General features: G+C 60.0%; 2 protein-coding genes across 3 annotated transcripts; both read left to right on the top strand.

Moving 5' to 3' along the window:
* Positions 1-990: 990 nt before the first annotated feature.
* On the top strand, positions 991-4,071 carry LOC141935913 (RNA polymerase II-associated factor 1 homolog; the record flags this gene model as incomplete). The annotated part of the gene is made up of 9 exons (XM_074852599.1): positions 991-1,119; positions 1,615-1,726; positions 1,999-2,065; positions 2,253-2,256; positions 2,355-2,458; positions 2,560-2,670; positions 3,225-3,330; positions 3,433-3,510; positions 3,621-4,071. Coding segments are annotated over 9 exons (1,020 nt in total), but the record flags the coding sequence as incomplete, so codon positions are not given.
* A 2,759-nt stretch (positions 4,072-6,830) lies between these two features.
* LOC141935967 (uncharacterized) lies at positions 6,831-10,554 on the top strand. 2 transcript variants are annotated; one of them, XM_074852656.1, is made up of 2 exons: positions 6,831-9,062; positions 9,311-10,554. In XM_074852656.1, exon 1 carries the CDS (start codon positions 7,130-7,132, stop codon positions 8,309-8,311), a length of 1,182 nt encoding a protein of 393 aa, XP_074708757.1. In that variant the 5' UTR covers positions 6,831-7,129; the 3' UTR covers positions 8,312-9,062; positions 9,311-10,554. The 2 variants fall into 2 exon arrangements, with proteins under 2 accessions (XP_074708757.1, XP_074708758.1); XM_074852657.1 differs by having other exon boundaries at positions 9,353-10,554.
* The last annotated feature ends 11,511 nt before the right edge of the window (positions 10,555-22,065 follow it).

Genomic DNA, 22,065 nt, shown 5'->3' on the forward strand with positions numbered 1-22,065 from the left:
ACAAGATTGGGGGGGCAGGGATGGGACAGCAGGGTGAGGATGGTGTTAAGGGGACTGGGGTTTGGGGGGGGCAACAATGTCACTGGGGGTGTGGGGACCACGCTGGGGGGGGACAGGGACAGCAGGAGGGGGCTGGGGGGGGTTGTGACTCACAAGGCAGAGCTCCAGCTGGTCGCAGAGGGCATAAAACTCCTCCAGACTCTTGTCGAAACGCTGCAGGGCTCCGTCGGCGCTCTTCCTGCGAGGCGGGGCCCCTGTCAGCACCACTGCCGCCCCCCCACGGTGTGGCAGGGACACTGGGGAACTCGGGGAAGGGACTGGGGGGCGCTGGGGGGCACTGGGATGGGGGATATCGGGGGACGGTCACTCACTGCCCGTTGTCGATGCTGGAGTTCTGCACCAGGTTCTGTGCTGCCACTTTCATCAGGGTCTGTGGAAGAGGGGGGAAGGGGTCAGGGGGACACGGCCACGCCGGGGGGTGGGGACACACACACGCGGCCCCACGCGTGTCACCCGGCAGCGGTGACCCATTTTGGGGGGGTCGCGGCCGGTCCTGGCCCTTCCCAGCACCGCGCCCCCTGGGGCGGTAGCCCCGCCCACTCTCGGCGTCAGGCCCCGCCCCCGCGTAGCATCAGAACGCCCCGCCATGTCGGCCCCGCCCACCGCCGCCGTAGGCCCCGCCCACCTGCAGGCTCTCCTTCAGTTGCGGGATCAGGAGGCGGAACCGCTGCACCGGGTCGAAGTCCTGCGCCTGCGCCGCCGCCACCTGCGCCGGCAGCGACGGCCCCGGGGGCTGCCCCGGCCCCGGAGCCTGCCCCGGTACTGCTCCCGGCCCGGGGGCGGCGGGCATAGGTGGCGGCGGCGGTGCGGGAGCGGCGGCCGGGCTCGGGCCTGGGCCCGGCCCCGTTGGCGGCGGTTGCGGGGGCGCCGCCATCTTCCTAGCGCGCGCCTGGCTTCGGCTCCCGGCCGGCCCCGCGCGCCGGGCAGTGACGTCAGGACGAGGGGTCCTGGCGCGGCCCGGATGTAGTTGCCTTCTCCGTGCCTGCGCAGGGCCCGGCCCCGCCCCGCCATGGCTCCCACTATCCAGACACAGGCGCAGCGGGAGGAGCCGGGCCACAGGTACGGGGCGTCATGGGCCTGACGTCACGACGGGGGGGAGGGGGTGGACCGGGCGGTCTGGGTGCCCTCGTGATGTCACACGCTCCGGGACGGGGTGGTGGAGACCTGGGGGGGGCCCTCGTGACGTCATAACGCCCGTGGGGGGTTTGGGGGTCCCAGACACTCGTGTGCCATCGTGACGTCACAGCCCACACACAACCAGTGTCCCTCCCTGACGTCACAGCGCACCTGGGGGGTGGTTCTGGGTGTCGGGGTCCCCTCATGACATCATAGCGTACGGGGGGGGGGTATGCCTGCGTCCTCCTGTGACATTATGGCGCAAGGGTGGGGCTCCCTGATGACGTCATAGTGCGTGGGGGTGCTGTTATGACATCATAGCGTGTGTGTGTTTTGGTGGGTGTTTTGGGCTGTTGGGGGTATTTTGGGCGGGGTTTGGGAGCTTTTGGGTTTTCGGAGGGTGTTTTGGGGTGCCTGAACGTGCCCTGATTTGTGCAGTACAAGGCGACGTCACTGGAGAAGCAGCACAAACACGACCTGCTGACGGAGCCCGACCTGGGCGTCACCATCGACCTCATCAACCCCGACACCTACCGCATCGACCCCACCGGTGGGGGGGGCTGGGGACACCCCGACTTTAGGGGGGGGACACACCCCAGATTGGGGTGGGGGGGGTACCCATAGGGGATGGGTGCAGCCACCCCAGGGCTGAGGGACACCCCGGGAGCTCCCCCAAGGGGCTGAGCTGCCAGTTGGGGTTGGGGGGACCCCAAAATTGAGGGGGGGGACACCCCAACCCTGTGGGGAACCCCAAAATTGTGGGGAGACCCCAACAGCGGAAGTGAGGAGCCAAATTTCCCCGTGTGTTCCCACCCCGCACAGTGCTCCTCGACCCGGCGGATGAGAAGCTGCTGGAGGAGGAAATCCAAGCACCCACCAGCTCCAAAAGGTACCGGGGCGGGGGACACCCCCAAAACCGAGCTGGGGGGGGCACATGGCACCTCCAAATCACACCGAGTGGGGGGACACACTGCAAATCCCCCCTATTTCCATGACACTGTCCCACAGGGGAAACTGAGGCACAGAAACCCCCTTCCAAGGGGAATCTGAGGTGGAGAGGGCACTTTTGGTGGCAGAACGGTGGTTTTCAAGATGTGGGGGGGTGGTTGTGGGGGTGTTGCCCCCCCTCAACACCCCCTTTTTGCCCCCAAACCCCCTTTTTTTTTGCTCCCCCCAAGATGTGGATCAACCTCTGCGCCCAAGTCGTCTTCGACTCGGACCCAGCGCCCGAGGACACGAGCGGCCCGGCTGCGCTGGAGATGATGCCCCAGGCCATGATCAGGTGCTTGGAAAAGAGGGGGGGACACCCCCCCACATTTTTGGGGGGGTCTTTGTGTCCTGTGTCGCTTCCCCACACCCCTTTTAACCCCTTCCTGCCCACAGGGGGATGATGGACGAGGAAGGGAACCAGTTCATGGCTTATTTCTCACCGGTGGAGGAGACGCTGCGGAAGCGGGACCAGGAGGAGGAGATGGATTACGCCCCCGAGGATGTGTGTGGGAGGGTCCCCTATAGCTGGGGGGGGCCCCTAAAGCTTGGGGGGCCCTTATACTTGGGGGGTGGAGTTTGGGGTCTGGGGGATCTGGGGAGTCCGGGGGCTGCAGGGGGGTCCTGGGGGGTCCCTATGGGTGCTTGAGCCCCGCCCCGCCCCTGCCAGCCAGAACACTGCGGGGGTCCCTGGGGTGGGTGGATTTGGGCAGGGGGGGTGAGTTTGGAGTCTGGGTGGGGAGTTCAGGGTCTTGGGGGGGGGGGGCGGGGTTCAGGTGGGGTCTGGGGAATTTGGGAGGGGTCTGGGGGGCATTGGGGGGTCCCTATGGGTGCTTGAGCCACCACACCACCCCCACCCCCCCCCCGCCTGCCAGGACACTGGGGGGGGTCGATTTGGGCAGGGGAGGGACACACAACACAAGCTTCAGGATCTGGCAGGGGGGAGTCCAGGGGTGGGGTGGGGGTGAGGCAGGGTCAGGGGATTTGGGAGGGACCTGGGGGGTGCCGGGGAGGGTCTGGGGGGGGTCCCAAGGGTGCCTGACCCCCTCCCCTTTCCTCAGGGTGCAGCTGAGCAAGCAGCGGGCGCGGGTGGGGGTGCAGTTGGGCACCAACGTGGTGCTGGTGGTGAAACACCGCGACATGAACGAGAAGGAGCTGGAAACTCAGGTATGGGGGGGTGTGTGGTATTGGGGACCCCCTGCCAACCCCCCTGGGATGCAGAGGGGACCCAGGCATCTGGTTGACCCCCCCATTTGCTGACCCCCCCAGGAAGTGCGGAGGGCACAGCTGGAGAACGACGAGCCTGAGGAGGAGGAAGAGGAGGAGATGGAGGCTGAGAAGGAGGCGGCGGGATCATGTACGGGGTGGGGGGAACCCCTGGGAGGGGGCCAGAGTGTTGTGGGCCCCCCCACAACCCCCCATAATCTCTTCCCCTCCTCCTTTTCCTCCTCCTCCAGACGAAGAGTGTGAGAAAGGCAGTGAGAGCGAAGGGGGAGCGAGTGGCGAGGAGGAGGAGGCCGAAGGCTCCGGGAGCAGCAGCGAGCGGGGCGGGGGGGGCTTGGCCTGCAGTGAGGAAGAGGATGAGGCTGAAGAGGAGGAGGAAGAGGAAGGTGGCCAGGGGGGCCGCTCGCGACCAGGTGGAGATTTTCAGCAGTGACGAAGAGGAGGAAGAGTCTGAGGTGGGGGGAAGCGAGGGGGGGCCCCCCTACAGCCCCCGCTGCCCCCGCCTGAGCCCCAGCAACGCCTCCAACTCCTCCAGTAACTGACCTGCCCCCCCATCCCTATTTTGGGGTAAAAACCAGGCACTTTGGGTTTGTTGGGTTTTTTTTGTTCTCTTTAATAATGTAGTGATGGTTACCAGCCATAGTCGTAACAAAAGTTATTCATAATAAAATGTATCTAAAATAACGTTTTTTACCTTGAAGGGCCGCGGCACCCAGACACCCTGATTCCCCCTGCCGCAGCACCCTGGGGGGTGTTTCAGAGAGGTCCTGAGAGATTGGAAACTGGCTAATGTGACGCCCAGAGATAAGAAGGGTCAGAAGGATGATCCGGGAAATTACAGGCCTGTCAGCTTGATGTCGGTGCCCAGGAAGCTGATGGAGCAGCTCAGCCTGAGCACCATCACACAGCACGTGCGGGACAACCAGATGGTCAGGCCCAGTCAGCGGGTTTAGGAAAGGCAGGTCCTGCCTGACAAACCTGATCTCCTTCTACGACAGGGCAACCTGCTCATTGGGTGAGGGAAAGGCTGTGGGTGTTGTCTACCTTGACTTCAGTGAGGCCTTTGACACCATTTCCAAAGAGTGGTGGGGAACGGAGTTAAATCCGGTTGGCGGCCGGTCACGAGTGGTGTCCCCCAGGGCTGGGTTTTGGGGCCACTCCTGTTTAACATCTTTATCGATGGTCTGGACGAGGGGATCGAGTGCCCCCTCAGTCAGTTTGCAGATGACACCCAGTTGGGTGGGAGTGTTGATCTCTCGAGGGCAGGGAGGCTCTGCAGAGAGACCTGGCCAGGCTGGAGCGATGGGCTGAGCCCAACGGGAGGAGTTTCACTAAGGCCAAAGGCCGGGTGCTGCCCTTGGGCCACAACAACCCCCAGCAGGGCTACAGGCTGGGGGAGGAGTGGCTGGAGAGCTGCCAGTCAGAGAGGGACCTGGGGGGTGATTGACAGCCGGCTGAACAGGAGCCAGCAGTGTGCCCAGGTGGCCAAGAAGGCCAATGGCATCATCCCGGCTTGTATCAGAAATAGCGTGGCCAGCAGGGACAGGGAAGGGATCTCACCCCTGTGCTCGGCACTGGTGAGGCCGCCCCTCGATGAGTGGGTTCAGTTTTGGGCCCCTCACCCCAAAAAGGCCTTTGAATGACTCGAGCGTGTCCAGAGAAGGGCAACGGAGCTGGTGCAGGGTCTGGAGCACAGGTCTGATGGGGAGCGGCTGAGGGACCTGGGGGGTTTAGTCTGGAGGAGGCTGAGGGGAGACCTCATGGCCCTCTACAACTCCCTGAAAGGAGGGTGCAGAGAGGGGGGAGGAGTCTCTTGAGCCAAGGACCCAGCGGCAGGCCAAGAGGGAATGGCCTCAAGCTGCGCCAGGGCAGGGTCAGACTGGCTCTTAGGAAGGATTTCTTTGCAGAAGGGGCTGTTGGGCGTTGGAATGGGCTGCCCAGGGCAGGGGGGGAGTCCCCATCCCTGGAGGGGTTGAAGAGTCGGGTTGAGCCAGCGCTGAGGGATCTGAAGCAGGGTGGGTGTTCTGGAGCCATGGGCTTCGTCTGAAGGCCCCGTAGAGCAACAGAACAACTCAGCACGTGGGTATCAGCCCATCTACCTCACCCCACCTAAAGAGGGTTTGTACTGTAAAAAGGAGAGTTGGGCCTCTAAAAAGGAGGGTTGGGAGGATGAAAAGGGTCTGTTAACCACCGAGTCAAAGCTTTGGGCTCTGCAAGTGAAGCTCTGAGAGCTGTGATGGGGGTTTGTGCCCTAAATGTGAGGGGTTGTCTATGAAAAATGAACGCTTGGAGTATAAAAATGAGGTTTTGGACCCTAAAAATGAGGGCTTAGAGTAGAAAAATGAGGCAGGATTGGGTCCAAAAATAGTGCCACCTCTAAAATTGGAGGGACCCCAAAATGGGGGGGGAGACTGTGAAATTGGGTGGGGACACACTGAAATGGGGGGGAGCTGAAACCCAAAAAGAGGGGGGACACCTCAAATTGGGGGGGACTCCAAAATGGGGGGACGCACCCCAAAGCAATGGGGGGGAGCCACACCAGGGTACCCTGGAGACTCGGCGGGGGGGTCCCTCCTTCCTTATCGGGGGTGCTGCTGGAATTGGGGGTGGGGGTTGGGGGTTTTTGGGGTCCCCCCCAATTTTGGGGTTGTTTTCAATGACAGGGGCAGCGCTGGGGGCGCACGCGGGGGCTGCCCTGGCCTTGACCTTGGCTCCTCTTCAGCCTCTGCAGGTGGGTCGGGGGGCTTATTTTCGGGGTGACCCCCCCGCACCCCACTGACCCCCCCATGTGTGTCCCCCCCTCCGTGTCCCCCCGCTGCCACCGAGGTGCTGCTGCTCGTCACCGTCCTCGGCTGCCGGAGGAGACTCTGACCCCCGCCCGGGGGGGGAGGTTTGGGGACCCCCCGGGACCCCCAAGGGCCGGCCCCGGGGGTCCCCAACATCCTCCAACCCCGCACCCCCGTTTAAGCCGCCGCTCCCGCCCAAAGAAACGGGCAAAAACTAAAAGTTTCCCCCCGAGCAGCAGGGAAATGTTTGCGGCAGGTTTGGGGGCGGCAACGGGGCGTGTCCCCGCCTACATGCAAATGAGCACCGCAGGGCATGCTGGGAGCGCCGGGAGTGGGGGTCGGGGCGCGAGGAGGGGGAGAGGAGCGGGGGGGTGGGGAGGAGCGGGGGGGGGGAGTGTGGGGGAGCGTCTGGGGGAGGGGATGGGGGGTGTGGGGGGGCGCGGTGGGGTCGCTGTGAGTTCGGGGCGTGTCGCGTAGGACCCCCCCGCCACGTCGGAGAGCAGCGGGCTTGATGCGACGCGGCGGGGGGTGGGTCGGGGGAGTGGATGGGGGAGGGGCCAGAGCCTGCGCAGCCGGGCGGCGGGAGGGATGGGGCCTTCGGCAGTGGGGTGTGTGCCCTGAGGGGAGGGGGTGTCTGGGGAAAATGGCTGCGTGGGGTAGGGAGATGAGGGTTTGGACCCTAAAACGAGGGGCTTGGAGCTTTAGAAATGAGGCTTTGCACCCGAAAAAGGCGGGTTTGGACCCCGAAATAGGGCTTGAACAGTAAAAAGGAGAGTCAGAGCCCTAAAACGGAGGGGCTTGGAGCATTAAAGGGCGGCTTTTGACCGTAGAATCAAAAGTTTGCACCCTAGAATTTAATCTCTCCGAGGTGAAATGGGGGTTTGTGCCCTACAACATCGATGTTGTGATCACTGCAGCTTTATTGGGTGAGCGGGGCCCAGCGGTGGGGCAGGAACATGGTGGCGGTGGTGCCCGGGGCCCTCAGGGACACTGGGGGCGTCTCAGCAGCAGCAGCAGCTGCGTGTCCCCCGCCGAGGGCGGCTGCTCCGGTACCGGCGATGCTTGGACCCGACCGGGCTCTGCTGGGTGCCGAGGGTCCTGCGGGTGCGGCGGCTGCGGCGGCTCGTGGAGCGCGACTGGGTGCGGCAGCTGCGGGTGCTGCAGCGGCTGCTGCCCCTGCTATGGCTCCTGCTGCGGCGGCACCGGGCCATGCTGGCGGTGCCCAGAGGGGCGGCCACTGCCCGGGCCCTCAGGGAGTCGGGGCTCTGCGCTCCCACCCCGCTTTTATAGAGCGGGGCAGGGCTCGGGCCCTTTGTGCCGGGGCCACCTCATCAGTGATGTCGCAATGTCCCCACGGCCAGCAGCCCGGCGCCGGGGCACTGGTGGCACTGCTGGTGGTGGTGACATCGCTGATGAGGTCTGTGGGGCTGTGGAGAGGGGCTGGGACATGGACACTGGTGGAGGTGCCGGTGGTGGTTCTGGTGCTGCCGACTTTGCTCCTGTGTGGCTTTTGGTCATTACCTCAGCCCAGGGGTTTTCTCACTTTTACTCTTGTGATTCTCTCCCCGATCCCGTGGCGGGGAGTGAGCAAGGAGCTGTGTGGGGCTGAGCTGCTGGCTGGGCTTAAACCACCACCCTGCTCCATCCTGGGCCTCCCTGGGCTGGGGACCCCAACTGGCGCCAGCACCGCCAACACCTCCAGCACCGCCAGAACCTCCAGCAGCGCCATCATCATCACCAGCACCACCATCATCATCATCCCCACCAGCACCGCCGGCCCCACCAGCACCGCCAGAACCTCCCGCACCGCTGGCACCGCCATCATCATCTTCATCATCATCATCTTCATCATCATCATCACCAGCACCACCATCATCATCATCCTCACCAGAACTACCAGCACCACCAGCACTGCCGGCCCCGCCAGAACCGCCGGCACCACCAGAACCGCCGGAACTGTCAGCACCGCCGGCACCGCCATCATCGTCGTCATCATCATCATCACCACCAGCACCGCCATCACCACCAGAACCTCCAGCACCGCCAGCAGTGCCCCGGCTTTGCTCTTTTCCCTGCCAGCCCCTCCAGCACCATTTCCTTCTCTCAGTGGGGTCAATTACAACAGTCGCTCTCACTAGCGATGTGCAAGGCCGAGTCAAAAAGCTCGGCCAAGCCCTGCTCATCAAATGCCCACGGTGCCGACGGCGCGGAGGGCTCCTCCTGGGCCTGCAGCGGTGGTGTCTGCCAGCCTTCGCACGGTTCCTGCCAAGAGAATGCCACCTGTCAAACGCTCAGACTTCAGCTGCCACTTCTCTGACCTGGAAGAACGACTCAAACACCACAACGACCGAGGACATGAGTCTATGCAGCATCTGGTCCCTCCAGCCTCTGCTTCTGCGAAAAGCATTCACAGGAGAAAGTGCTGGAGAGCAGGCGTGCATTCAGCCTGGGCAGCAGCAAAACCCCCACAGGCCGGAGGGGAACTTCCTCCTCGAGGTACCGGCTTTCTTTTTGGTAAATCGGAAAGGCAAGTGTCTTGGGACCGGCCAGACTAAGCCTCTCCTGCTGCCTCAGCATGCCCTGGTCTCCAGACACGTGGCTTTACTGGGACTGCAAATAAAGGTGACACTTAGCCGTGGGGCAAGCGGAAGGCGGTCCAGGATTTTCTGCACTTTCCAGCATTCCTATTTTCTACCCTGTTTGTTATAACAAACAGGATCTCCTGTTATATCCTTGTAAGGCAAGAGTGAAAAAACAAATGTATAAGGTTGAGTTCCAATGAATAACATAGGTTTCCCTTTCCAGCTTACTGCTGATGGGGAATTACTCCCATCATCCGCTGACTACTTGGAAATCACGGCTGCATTGCGCTGCTACTGAGGTTATAAGGTAGGAGGATGATTTTTTGAATTTCAGAGCCTTGCAAGTATTTGTTTAGGGTGTTGCCATCACGAACATGGCTAAGCTAACTGCTTGACTCACAACTGTACAAGGTACACAAAAAGCTTGCTCTCAGGCTTGTCCTCTTGATGAGCCATCTAACAACGCAAAGTCCCAGAGCACAGCTGCTTCAAAGAAAGCAGTCTGCCGCCTCTGTTTTGCCCCAGAAACTGCAGATATGGGTTGTTTTGCTACAGGGTTTGTGAGCCTGGCTTTGCCTCATACCTCTCCTCCTTCAGCTTGCCTGGCCACGGCTCCTCCTCCTTCTGCCAGGCTGCAGAGCAAAGAGGGTGGTCGCTCAAGGTGCACGTCTGCCTGACACACCATCTCCACCTCTATTCCGTGGGCCCCGGGCTCATCAGAACACAACTCTGGAAAGCAAAGGCGTAAGGAATGACACGTGTTGGGGTCTGCTGAGCTTTAAAACTCATGACTCTGCCTGTTGATTCAGTAGACAAACTACATCCCAAGACTGTGCCATAGAATGACTCCTGTGAAGCAAGATGGCAAAAACCTACACCCCAACTGAAGAGGGACACGGCTGTGATGGCCGACCCTCTGACGCCGTGTGCTCTGCAAGCCCTGCTGCCCTTCTCGGGAAGGACTCCTGGCAGCGGGCGGCACTCAGCAGATGTCAGACGCCGCAGCCCAGAGCACTGGGTCTCACCGTGAGAACACGCCCGTTCTCGTCCTCCCCCTGCCAGCAGAGCCCTGGAGGTGACAGCACATCTGAAATGTGGGCACTTGGTCTGAGTTGTACCTGTCTCCTACAGGAGAGCTGAGAGACCTTGCTCAGGAAAGAAGGGCTACAGAGAACACAACACAATCTGCATTAGTCAGGCGGTAAGAGAACAAAACTTCCACGGCAGAGCACCTGGCTCTGGGTGAAATGCTGTGCCAGCAGAGAAGAGCCTCAGTGCCGCTGGGCAGCAGGGCCCAGCAGTGGCACCGGTCACAAACCTCAGGCCACATCTGATGAGCTGCGTCTTGATGTTTCGATGCGTCTTTTATCCACGGTCTAGTACAGTCACCAACCTCACCGTTAATGAATAAAACACATCTCAAAAAGTCGTTAGTAGGTTTGAGGTCTGAAAGTTTTAACTCACTCTCCTGTGGAGAAGAATGTGGATGAAATGCCTCGTTTGTTGAGACCACAGTAAGTCACCAGCGCTGGCTCTACAGTTCTGTGGGGGAGTGAGGTGCTTTAGGTCCCGCCGGGGTCTGAGACCACGCGGCCGCTGCCCCTCCCCCACAGAGGGAGTGAAATACAAACCCCGGGGCTGAGATAAGGAGAGGTTTAATACAACAGAGCAACAGCGACACAGCAAACAGCAACAGTAACAGTAACAGCGATACCGATGAACAGAGCAGGTCTGTACCGATACAGCAGGGAGAGCAGAGCGATGGCACAACCCACGCGCTCACCGACTCTCCCGCGCTGCCGCGCGGTGTGGAATAACCCGGCTAGAGCTTCCCCCCGCTGCTGGGGAAACTTAACCCTGTCCTGCCTGAACCAGGACAGTTACCGAGGCCCAACTCGTTAGAGCACACCTGCTTCCCAAGGACAAAACCAAGGCATTTTGCTGAACGCTGCAGCTCTTGGTAGATTTTCACAGCAAACGGCTTTGTTTTGATGGACACAGCAGTCCTTGGTAAAACCCCACAGAACAGTCTGGGCCAGCAGGATTCTTAGCAATATTCAAAAATTAATACTATAGGTTGCTGTAAGTAAGTAAATAAGTTGCTAAGCAGTTTTCTGTAAGTAAATAAGTCTCAAAACAAGTAATCATTTCTCTGTACCAATTCCCCCTTTTCTTTTCCCTCATCAAATTCTTCTGCAGTCAAAAGGGTTTCACTATATTTTATTACTGTCCGTAAGGCCCATATCTGTTTTGTTAGGTTCTTCAATTCACACCAAAAGAGAAGATTCACCGTCGTTAACATTGTCGTGATTATTAGCAATATCGGTATCGGGTGAGTCGGTATATTTAAGATTTTGGAAGCTGATGGGGAATAGCCTGCAAACACATCCCACCAACAGTGTTCTCCCTCTGACTTCACTCGTTTCATGACTTGGTGTGTTGTCTCTGTAGCATGCTGGACAGTAATTAAAGTCTTCTGTCCTCTTTCTTGGACCTGGTTCATCAATCTTTTTAAATTTTCGTGATGCAAAAGTTTTCTCACTAGGGTCAGATCCATTCCAGTAGGGTGGGCTGCCAGTCTTGAACTAATTTATAATTAGATGGTTGTGACAGGAGCAGTACAACTGAGATCACACCCTGTAAGACTAACGAAATTGCAGATACAGCTGTTGGAATGATTACTTGTGTCTATTGTAAGGTCATCTACTTGTACAAAGTCACACAGGGTTCTTAAACAAACACATCCCACCCCCACGTAAGTTATAACAGTCTCTGGGGTTCCACTGGGGTGAATCTCGAATTGGCAGACGTTTTGTTCAGTGTCCAGACAAATGTCATGAGCTTTGGTGGTGTCATCTTCACAAACGAATCCCTGCTGGTCTCGCACAGTACAGGCCTCAACATCAATAGTTTGCCATTTCTTCTTATTTTTTATAGCCCATACCCTGTGCTCTGAGGGATACATCACAGCTCCGTGATGATTCAATCCCAATGCCACAATCGGATCTATTTTATGTACCCGAGCTCGATATATCGTTAATACAGAAGCTGTGGCTGTGTTCTTAAGGGGGTCAAAGGTAAAATTAACTAAGTGCCCCCATGATTGAAATCTTCTTTCAAATTCTGCTGCATTATCCCATATTACCTTTGGATCCCGTCCTCACCTTCCCTGATGACTGCAGCTGCTGTTGGCTGTATCCATAACTGAGCTTGGACACAACTGAGGGCTGTCGAAACGTTACTTTGAATCGTGTCTAATGCATCTACAATTACCTCGTTATCCTTTTCATTGAGGTTCTCCCGTTGTGGAAATGCACTTGCCATGAGCCACTGATTGTTGCCCAGAGTTAGGAGGGAGGATTTTAGAGGATACTGTATTTTGTTCAGGTCACTGGTTACTGCAGCGAGTTTGTTCATTATTATTTCCGAATCAATACGAGTTAAAACTCCCAATCCTGTCCCTAGAGCACCAGCGGGGTCTCGTTTGACTGTTCCCCCACTCCGGCCGCTTCCCATCCCTCTACTTTACCTTAACACACCACCCGATGAAGCTGACAACATCCCCCTCAGGCCGATGGTGCAGAGGTGTGCTCTCCCCGCGGCGCAGCGTGTGCACCTGAATTCGAGACAACAATTAACACAAAATTACTTCTCCTGCTAGAGGAGAGATACTTTACTTACAGCGCTCGGCCCCAGCACGAACAGGCTGCCCCGGTGCCGCAGCGGGTGAGCACTAGGGCGCGCTCCTTCCTAATGGATGTTCGCTTGTCCCAGCCCAATTCAAGGATTTTACTGATTTTTTACACGAAATTCCCACAGAACGCCTGTCTGAGCTCTCCCGAGCGCTCTGCCCTATCCCAACCTGACCACCTCCTACAGTTTTCACAGTCAAAATCACCTCCAAACACAACCCCAACGTGATTTTTACAAGTAAAACACTCAAAACCAAAAATCGGATTGCATGAAAAATCCCCACTCCCGTGTATAGGACACCAAAGGTTGACAATTGGGGTGACACAGGGATGGGGGGGACAGGGGTTGGGGGGACACGGAGGGGACATTGGGGTGGCCTAGGGGGATGGACCGGGATGAGGTGGGACGTTGGGGGGACACGGTGGGATGGAGGGAACGAGGATTAGGGGGATCCTGGGGGGATGAAGTGGGATCTTGGGGGGACATGGAGGGGTTTGGGGTGACACAGGGACGGGGAGGATCCCAGGGACAGAGGGGACAGGGGTTGGGGGGACACAGAGGGGACACTGGGGTGACTTGAAGGGGGATGGACCAGGCTGAGATGGCACTTTGGGGGACACAGAGGTGACAGGGCTGAAGTAGGACACAGAGAAGGGGGGGCTCAGAGGGGTCCCCTCAGCCAAAGGGGGGGCTCTTGGGGGTCCCCCCAGCCAAAGGGGGCTCGGGGGGGGCTGACGGAGCCTCCGGGTGCCCCTGGCAGGCAGCCGCACGCCGCACTACGGCTCGCAGACGCCACTGCACGACGGCAGCCGCACGCCCGCCCAGAGCGGCGCCTGGGACCCCAACAACCCCAACACCCCCTGCAGGTAGGGCCGGGGGGGTCCCCCGTTTAACAGGGGGGTCCCCCATCACCGGTGTTGCGTTTGGTTCTAGCCGGCCCTCAGCGGTCAGAGGGGCGAGGGGCGGCTGGACTTACCCCTTCATAGGTATTACATTCTGTTGGGATTAATACACCAGCTGGGCCCGTGACTGTAAGTCTGACCCGGCCCGAGCAGGCACTCGGGAGAAACCGTCAGGTTCACCAACAGGACGGTTTATTTTCAGGCAACATTTACAGATTCTTGAAGATTGCCTGCGATAAATGCACAAACCGCAGGTTGGCTCTAGAGCACGACACACAAAAAGAGAAAGCAAACCAAACCGATGGCAATCACACACACACAGTCCCGGGGACACACTCGGGTGGCCCAGGGGATCTTACCAAAGGGCGTCCCCTCTGGGGGGGGGAGCACAAACCCGTCCGTCTGTCCCTCCGGTTTGGGGTCGGATTATCGTCCCTCCCAGGCAGGTACAGACTTGGGGTACTATTTACTGTAGTAGGCGCGGTGAGCGGGGGGACTGGAGTCAAATCGTTATTCTATCATTAATAACAGAATTAGTTTCGTGGTGCCAAGGGGCACGGCGGGTTTTTGTGGGGAAAAGAGAGAGGACGGGAAGCAGGGTCGGCTTGGTACGGCGGGTGCAGCTTGTGTGGGAAGAAGGGAGGATGAGGCACAGAGCTGGCGGGTTGCTACAAAAAATCCTATTTCGAGGGAACCGAGCAGAACAGGAGATAAATCTGCCCTTGAGTGAAAGGATGGGACCGCACGGCCTGCACCTCGCTTCGCATTCCTCCTCGGCGCCACACCAACCACAAATCACTGGACCATCCCCCCCACCCCCCCGTCCTGTGTTTATTCTGGGCACTCGCTGTCAAGGAAAACGTCTCACTGCTGCGAATTTCTCACTGTTTTGCTCTTTTGCCTTCCTCACACTTCCCATACCCAATTTCCAATCCCTAATTTCCAACACCTAACAACAGCGGACAGGGACAGCGTCAGGGGACCCCCACCCACCCCCCCACACCTGTTTGCCGTTGTGGGTGACAGAGGAGAGGATGGTGCGTAGGGTCTTCACCCCCCTGGCGATGTCCAGGAGGTGGGAGGCGAAGAAGAAGTTGTTGTAGTGGCTCAGGAGGGACATGGCCATGTACCAGGTGAGGTAGAGGAAGGACTGGAGCAGGGGGACACACATGGAGGGGGGGGTGTCACCCCACAGCCTGGCACTCCCATCACCGGGGGTCCCACACCCCCATCACCTCGGGTTCTGGAGGCCCCTGGGGGAGTCCTGAGGGGTCTTTGGGGGGAACTGGGTGGTCCAGGATGGTCCCAGGGACATCCAAAGGGTCCCTGGGATAGTTCTAGGAGGTCTCTGGGGGGGTCTCGGGGGTCCCTGGGGGGTTCAGGGGATGTCCAGGGAGTTCCTGGGGGCATCCAGGGGGTCCTTGGGGGGTCAGAGTGTGTCTGGGGGGGATCTGGGGTGGTCCTGGGGGTCTGTGGGGACACCCACCTGGTCCCCCATCCCCCTGGCACCTCGATTCCCTTGGGACCCCCCCATCCCCCTGAGACACCCCCCCCAATCCCTTGGGACCGCTCCATCCCCGATAACTGATAACCCTTGTGCCAGCAGGTGTTATACTGAGTTATAACCAACCACCCATCTGATGGAAAAGGTGCAAGTGTGGAAGCCTGAGCTGTTAGGGAGGCTCTCAAATAAACAGCCAAGCACCAAAAATTAAAAAAAACATTATTAACACAGTTAGCTAGCTCTCTGCCAATGCCAGGTTCGAATGTCTGTGAGAGGAGACAGAACAACTCCCCAGGGTTTCGTGACAACCCAAAAGGCTCCGTCCCTCACCCAACACGCGAGGGCTCTCACCCTCGAGGACCTGCTCAGGGCAGCGTCCCCACCCAAGGCCCCTCGAGGAGTTTCCTTGGGCAGCGTCCCCACCCCAGGGGAGAGGCCTCGACCGCAGCTGCTGCCGCAGGGGACGGGCTCCAAATGGCTCCCAGGGGCCTCCGCTGACACCCGGGTGAATCTGCCCTGTGGGCAATGGTGGCTCCCGTTGGCCAAAGGCCCCAACTGCCGTGAGACCCCGAGAGCAAAGGCCGTCAGGAGCTGCTGCACTCCAGCAGCCAAGCAGCTGCTTTCACTGGGGGGGGCACTGCCACACAGGCTGGTCACACTTCAAGAGCGAAGTCGTAAAGGCACAGGAGCGGGCTGTTCCCGTGTGCCGGAAAACAAGCAGGCGGGGAAGGAGACCGGCCTGGCTAAACAGGGACCTTTGGCTGCATCTCCAGAACAAAAGGAGAATCTACCGCCTTTGGAAGAGGGGCAGGTCTCTCATGAAGACTATAAAGTTGTAGGGAAGTGATGCAGGGAGAGCGTTAGGAGAGGCAAAGCGCAGCTAGAGCTCAGCGTGGCTGCAGCTGTTAAGGAGAACAAAAAATCTTCCTATGAATTCATCAACAGCAAGAGGAGGATTCGAGAAAATCTCCCTCCCCTACTGGATGCAGAGGGAAACGTGGTCACTAAGGATGAGGAGAAGGCTGAGGAGCTCAACGCCTCCTTTGCCTCAGTCTTTAGCAGTGGGACTGGCTGTTCCCTGGACACCCGGCCTCGTGAGCTGGGAGATGGGGAGGGGAAGCAGCCTGAGGCCAGCACAGTTGAAGAGGAGGTGGTCAGAGACCTGCTGCACCACTTGGCTGCACACAGGTCTGTGGGACCGGATGGGTTACACCCAAGGGTGCTGAGGGAGTTGGCAGACGTGCTCGCCAAGCCGCTGTCCATGATTTACCTGAAGTCATGGCTGACTGGGGAGGTCCCATTGGACTGGAGGGTGGCAGACGTGACACCCATCTACAAGAGAGGCAGGAAGGAGGATCCAGGAAACTATAGAGCTGTCAGTGTGACCTCGGTGCCAGGGAAGGTCATGGAGCAGGTCATCTCGGGTGCCATTGAAAGTCACATAATGGACAACCAGGGGATCAGGCCCAGCCAGCGGGTTTAGGAAAGGCAGGTCCTGCCTGACAAACCTGATCTCCTTCTACGACAGGGCGACCTGCTCATTGGGTGAGGGAAAGGCTGTGGGTGTTGTCTACCTTGACTTCAGTGAGGCCTTTGACACCATTTCCAAAGAGTGGTGGGGAACGGAGTTAAATCCGGTTGGCGGCCGGTCACGAGTGGTGTCCCCCAGGGCTGGGTTTTGGGGCCACTCCTGATTAACATCTTTATCGATGGTCTGGACGAGGGGATCGAGTGCCCCCTCAGTCAGTTTGCAGATGACACCCAGTTGGGTGGGAGTGTTGATCTCTCGAGGGTAGGGAGGCTCTGCAGAGAGACCTGGCCAGGCTGGAGCGATGGGCTGAGCCCAACGGGAGGAGTTTCACTAAGGCCAAAGGCCGGGTGCTGCCCTTGGGCCACAACAACCCCCAGCAGGGCTACAGGCTGGGGGAGGAGTGGCTGGAGAGCTGCCAGTCAGAGAGGGACCTGGGGGTGTTGATTGACAGCCGGCTGAACAGGAGCCAGCAGTGTGCCCAGGTGGCCAAGAAGGCCAATGGCATCATCCTGGCTTGTATCAGAAATAGCGTGGCCAGCAGGGACAGGGAAGGGATCTCACCCCTGTGCTCGGCACTGGTGAGGCCGCCCCTCGATGAGTGGGTTCAGTTTTGGGCCCCTCACCCCAAAAAGGCCATTGAATGACTCGAGCGTGTCCAGAGAAGGGCAACGGAGCTGGTGCAGGGTCTGGAGCACAGGTCTGATGGGGAGCGGCTGAGGGAACTGGGGGGACTTAGTCTGGGGGGGTGTGTTGGGGTGTTGGGGAGTGGTGCTGGGCGACATTGGGTGATGCCGCAGTGTTGGGGTGTTGTTGGCATCTTGTGGTGCGGTGCCGGGTGGTGCTGGGCAATGCCAAGGTGATGCCGGGTGTCGGTGGGTGTCGGTGGGTGTTGCTGGGTGCTGGGGGATGTTGGGGGGTGCTGGGGGTGCCGATCCCACCCCTCCACACCCTCCTTGCAGAGCGCCAGCAGCAGCAGCACCCCCCAGCAGCCCAGCGCTCTGCACCCCCAGCAGCACCCAGGGGCGCCCGCCCTGCGCCCACAGCATGGACGGCACCTGGGGGGGGGGAGGACACACATGACACACGGCTCAGGGGGGGCGGCAGGCGGCCACCCCCCCACTGAGTGGCACCACAGACGGCACGGACGACACGCGTGACGCGCTACGGCACACGGCGAGGCCCACGCTGCACGGAACAGGCGGCAGAGCACGGCACATGCGATGGACACATGACACACATGGCACACGTGACGCACATGGCACATGCGGCACACATGACATGTGACATGCATGACACACAAGGCACGCGTGACACGCTGCGGCACAGGGTGTGGCACACGTGGCAGGGAACAGGCGGCAGAGCACGGCACATGCGACGCACACGTGACACACATGTGACACACACGGCATGCACGACACAAGCGGCACACGTGACACACACGTGTGTCCCACCTGCACACACACACGCGTGACCCGCACCCACACGCGTGTCCCGGGCACTCGCCACGGGGCCCAGGGCCAGGTGCAGCAGTAGCCCGGTGGCCAGGACCCCCAGCCCCAGGGCCAGGCAGAGCCCCGGCAGGACGGGCAGGGCCCCCCCCAGCCCCCGCAGCAGCACCCGCCGCCCGCTCAGGGCGGTTCTGAAACCCGCTGGGGGCGTCGGGAACAAAGAGCTTCCCTCCCCAGGCAGGAAAATACAGGGGAAACACGGAACAAACCAGCGCCAGTCACAGCTGAGCGATGTCTGACGGCAAAACTAAATGTCTCATTTCACAGGGCCCTGCACAGCAGCAGGTCCAAGATCTCAAGTACACGTGGAGCAACTTCCCTGCACCACCGCTCCCCCAGGACCCCCCTACTGGGTGGGCCCAGCGCCACTGCTCACTCATGGCCCCCCAGGACCCCTCTGTACTGGGGGCTGAGGTCTCCCTGCCCCCCACACCCCCGGACCCCCCAGGACACCCCCAAACCCCTCAGGAGCCCCCCGGACACCCAGACCTCCCCAGGACTCCCCCTGAACCCCCCCAGACCCCTCCGAGCTCCCCAGGACCCCCTGTGCTGGGTCTTGAGCACCAGGAGAGCTCCCTGGTCCCCCATAACCCCCCCAGACACACCCAGGAACCCCCCTGAAGCCCCCAGAACCCCCCCAAACCCTCCCAGGACCCGCTTTGCCCCCCCAGGACCCTCACAGACCCCCCTGAACCCCCCCAGACCCCTCCAGAACCTCCCCAGAACTCCTTGTCCTGGGTGTTGAGCACCAGGAGGACACCCCTGGTCCCTCAGACCCCCCCCAAACCCCCACAGCCCCCCCCCCCAAACCCCGACCCTTCCCCCAGGGGTCCTCAGCAAAGCACAACAGGAGAGGGGGGGGTCTGAGGGCAGTGCACAGTGAGAGGGGACAGAGGGGGGACACAGGGGGAGCGGGGGGGGACAGGGGAGACACAGGGGGACTGGGGGGGACACACAGGAGGACCAGGAGGACACAGGGGCACCAGGAGCAGGGCAGAGGGAGCGGGGGGGACACAGGGGCACTGGGGGGGGGGGGGGCAGGGGGAGCAGGGGGGGTGTGGTGGTTTGACCTTGGCTAAATGCCAGGTACCCACCAAGTCGCTCTATCACTTCCCCCCCCTTCCCCTTTTTTCCTCGACAGGGCAAAGAGGGGAAAGAAAATAAGATAGAGAAAAAAAACCCCAACCCTTGTGGGTAAAACAACAGCAGTTTAACATAAGCAAAGCGAAGCAAAGGTCCGCGCGCGGAAGCAAAAAAAAGCAAACAGATTTATTCTCTACTTCCCATGAACAGGCGATGTCGGGCCTTCTCAGGAAGCAGGGCTCCCATACGCGGAGGGGTTGCCTCGGAGGACCAAGGGTGACACCCCCCGTCCTCCTTTCTCCCAGTTTATCCTCGAGCAGACGTCAGATGGTCTGGAATAGCCCTTTGGTCAGTCGGGGTCAGCTGTCCTGGTTGTGTCCCCTCCCAAGGTCTTGCCCACCCCGTCCCACTGGGGGGGGGGAAATGTCGGAAAGAGCCTTGGTGCTGTGTGAGCACCACTCAGCAGTAGCCACAGCACCAGTGTGCTATCAACACCCTGCCAGCTCCAACATCAAACACAGCACCATGGGGGCTGATAGAGGGGTGTTTTGCTGATCAGGGATACCAATGAAACTTGGACACCAGAGTGAAAAGAGCAGGCGTATTTTACTAGAAATAACCAAATAATGTAACAGAGTAATACAGACAACGTGCAGTAAGAAAAGGCAGAATAGTGCCCTCAAACAAACAGGGAAACACAGGGTAACGCATCAAACCGTTCCTGCCCGAGAAGGAGAACAGTGATTAAGGAAGATCCGTCCCCACTCGCACCCGTTGCCATCACCCAGACCCGCAGGCGCTGGGCAGCCCCGGGTGCAGCGAGGATTTGGGGAGCCTGTCCCGGCGAGTGGGAAATCCTACGCGGGGCGTCCACCCGTAGCTGAGGCACCCAAAGCGGCTGTGAGCGGGTCCGGCCTTAGGGACCCAAAAACCAGCAAGGCACAATAGCTGGCACCTCGGTTTTGAGGGAAACATCTGGTTTCGGTCTCACATCAGGTTCCCCCAGAGCTTGGCCAGGGCTCAAGGAAGAAACTAAGGGAATTTCTCTGCTTATCTGATCGGATCATGCGCAGGGTCTCACATCAGGCCTCGAGGACGGGCACCTGTCTCCGTGACTCTGTTATTCTGTTCAAAGGAAGGGAAAGATACATCCACGCCAGCTCCATCCTCCATACACATCTCACTAATGATTACATACTGAGTCAGCAGCTTCGGCTCAGGGCCTGTTGCTCAGGCTTCAACACTTGCACCTTTTCCATCAGATGGGTGGTTGGTTATAACCCAGTATAACACCTGCTGGCACAAGGGTTATCAGTTAGCGGATATACAGGAGTCACCTACAGGTCAGCTCTGCCTTGGGCCGGTTGTCCAAGCCTGAGCACTTCAAGGGGAAAACCAGCTCCGGCTCAGCCAGACCCAGTACGGTGGGTTTGGCGCTGCCAGCGGCAGCCGGTGCTGCAGAAGCGCCACGTGAGGGGGATGCCGCGGTGACACCAGACGCGGTGGCCAGGTTTGCCAAAGGGCTCCCAAAGCTCAGCCTGGAGCTGGAGCCCGCGGCACCGCTGCCGGCAGTGGAAATCACACCCCCAGTGCGGCTCACGGGGGACGTGCCGGCAACCGGCGCCAAACCCCCCAATTCACCCTGCCACGGTTCGGGCTGTCCCTTGCGAAGCTCAAAACGGGCAGCAGTGGCCACGGGTATCCCCCGGCGGCCCACGGCACAGCCACGCCAGCGCCGCCCGGCCTTGCCGTCACTGGTCCCACAGCAGCCTTAGACCTGGCCTTGGGGATGGTCGGTGCCGCTGGTGGCAGGGTCAAGCTGAAGGTCCCCAAATTATCCCTGGCGCCTTTCGGTGTCAGGAATGAGGACAAGGGTGCTGGTGGTGAGGAGGGTCCCCAGGATGCCGGCCCAGTGATGAAGCTGCCGTGGTTGGGAATCAGGGGGTTGGGGGGGGACGACGGGAGGTCGGAAGAACCGGGGTCCCCTGGGACCCCCCGGCGTCGTGTACCGCGGGTGGGCATCACACTGCCAGCGACGGGCAGCCAACGTGTGCCATCGTTGCCTAAACTCCCTGCCGGGCCGGAGCTGGGCGGGGGGGTGAAGTGGCCAAAATCTGGGGGATCCAGCCCCGATATCCGCATCGGGGGGGACCCTAAAATGATGAGACGTGGGGCAAGCGCCGAGAGCTTGAGCACTGGCACGGCAGGAAGGAAGATGCCGGAGTCTCCCAGCACGATCCCATTGAAGCACCCGGGGGACAACGGGTGATGGGGGGGCGCAACCGTTGACCCCCTGGTTCACCGTCCCCACCGTGGGTTTCACCGTGCCAGTAAAACAACCAGAGGATCCCGTCAGCTGGAAGATACCAAAACCCAGCGGCGTGTCGGCGTTGAAGGTGCCGGCGTTGGAGTTGGCGCCGCCGGGGATGGATGGGATGGAGGAGACCACCGGGAAGGATACAGCACCAGGACACCGCTCTAGGGTCAAATTGCCAAAATTCGGCACAGGTTTTGCCGGGAGCGGGTTGGAAGGGGAGGGGAGGATGAGGATGGGCGGCATGAAGAAGGCGGTGTTGGTGTTGGTGAAGCCAAAGGAGAAAGAAGACAACCGGGTGGTGGACGCCCATCCCCATGTCAACGGCGAAGCAGAGGGCAAGACCCGGCGACGGCGCTGGGTGCCCAGGGTGGGTTTCTCCCCGGGGGGGTCTGCACCAGAGCCCCCCATCACCCAACCCAAGGAGGGGAAGATTCGGTTGCCCAGCGTTGAGCTCTCCCCTGGGGACCCTGAATTCAACCAGTGGCCAGTGATGACGCAATTCACCCCACACTTCAGTTTGGGGGTGTTCAGGGGTGAGGGGACCCCTAAATTTCAGCTGCCTAAGCTGACACTGAGCCCCCAACCCTGTGGTGAGCGGTAAACACCCCCTCTGAGCATGGGGGGGTCTTCAGGGACCCCCTGAAACAGTGATGAGGTGGTGGAGCATCACTTGCTCCCCCAAACTCTCTTTAATGCACTTACCCCCCAAACAATTCCTAATCCAGCTTTTTTTTGGGGGGGGGGGGGGGGGGGGCGGGGGGTGTGTATTTGA

Source organism: Strix uralensis, chromosome 30, assembly GCF_047716275.1.
Source record: "Strix uralensis isolate ZFMK-TIS-50842 chromosome 30, bStrUra1, whole genome shotgun sequence".
Classification (NCBI taxonomy): Eukaryota; Metazoa; Chordata; class Aves; order Strigiformes; family Strigidae; genus Strix; species Strix uralensis.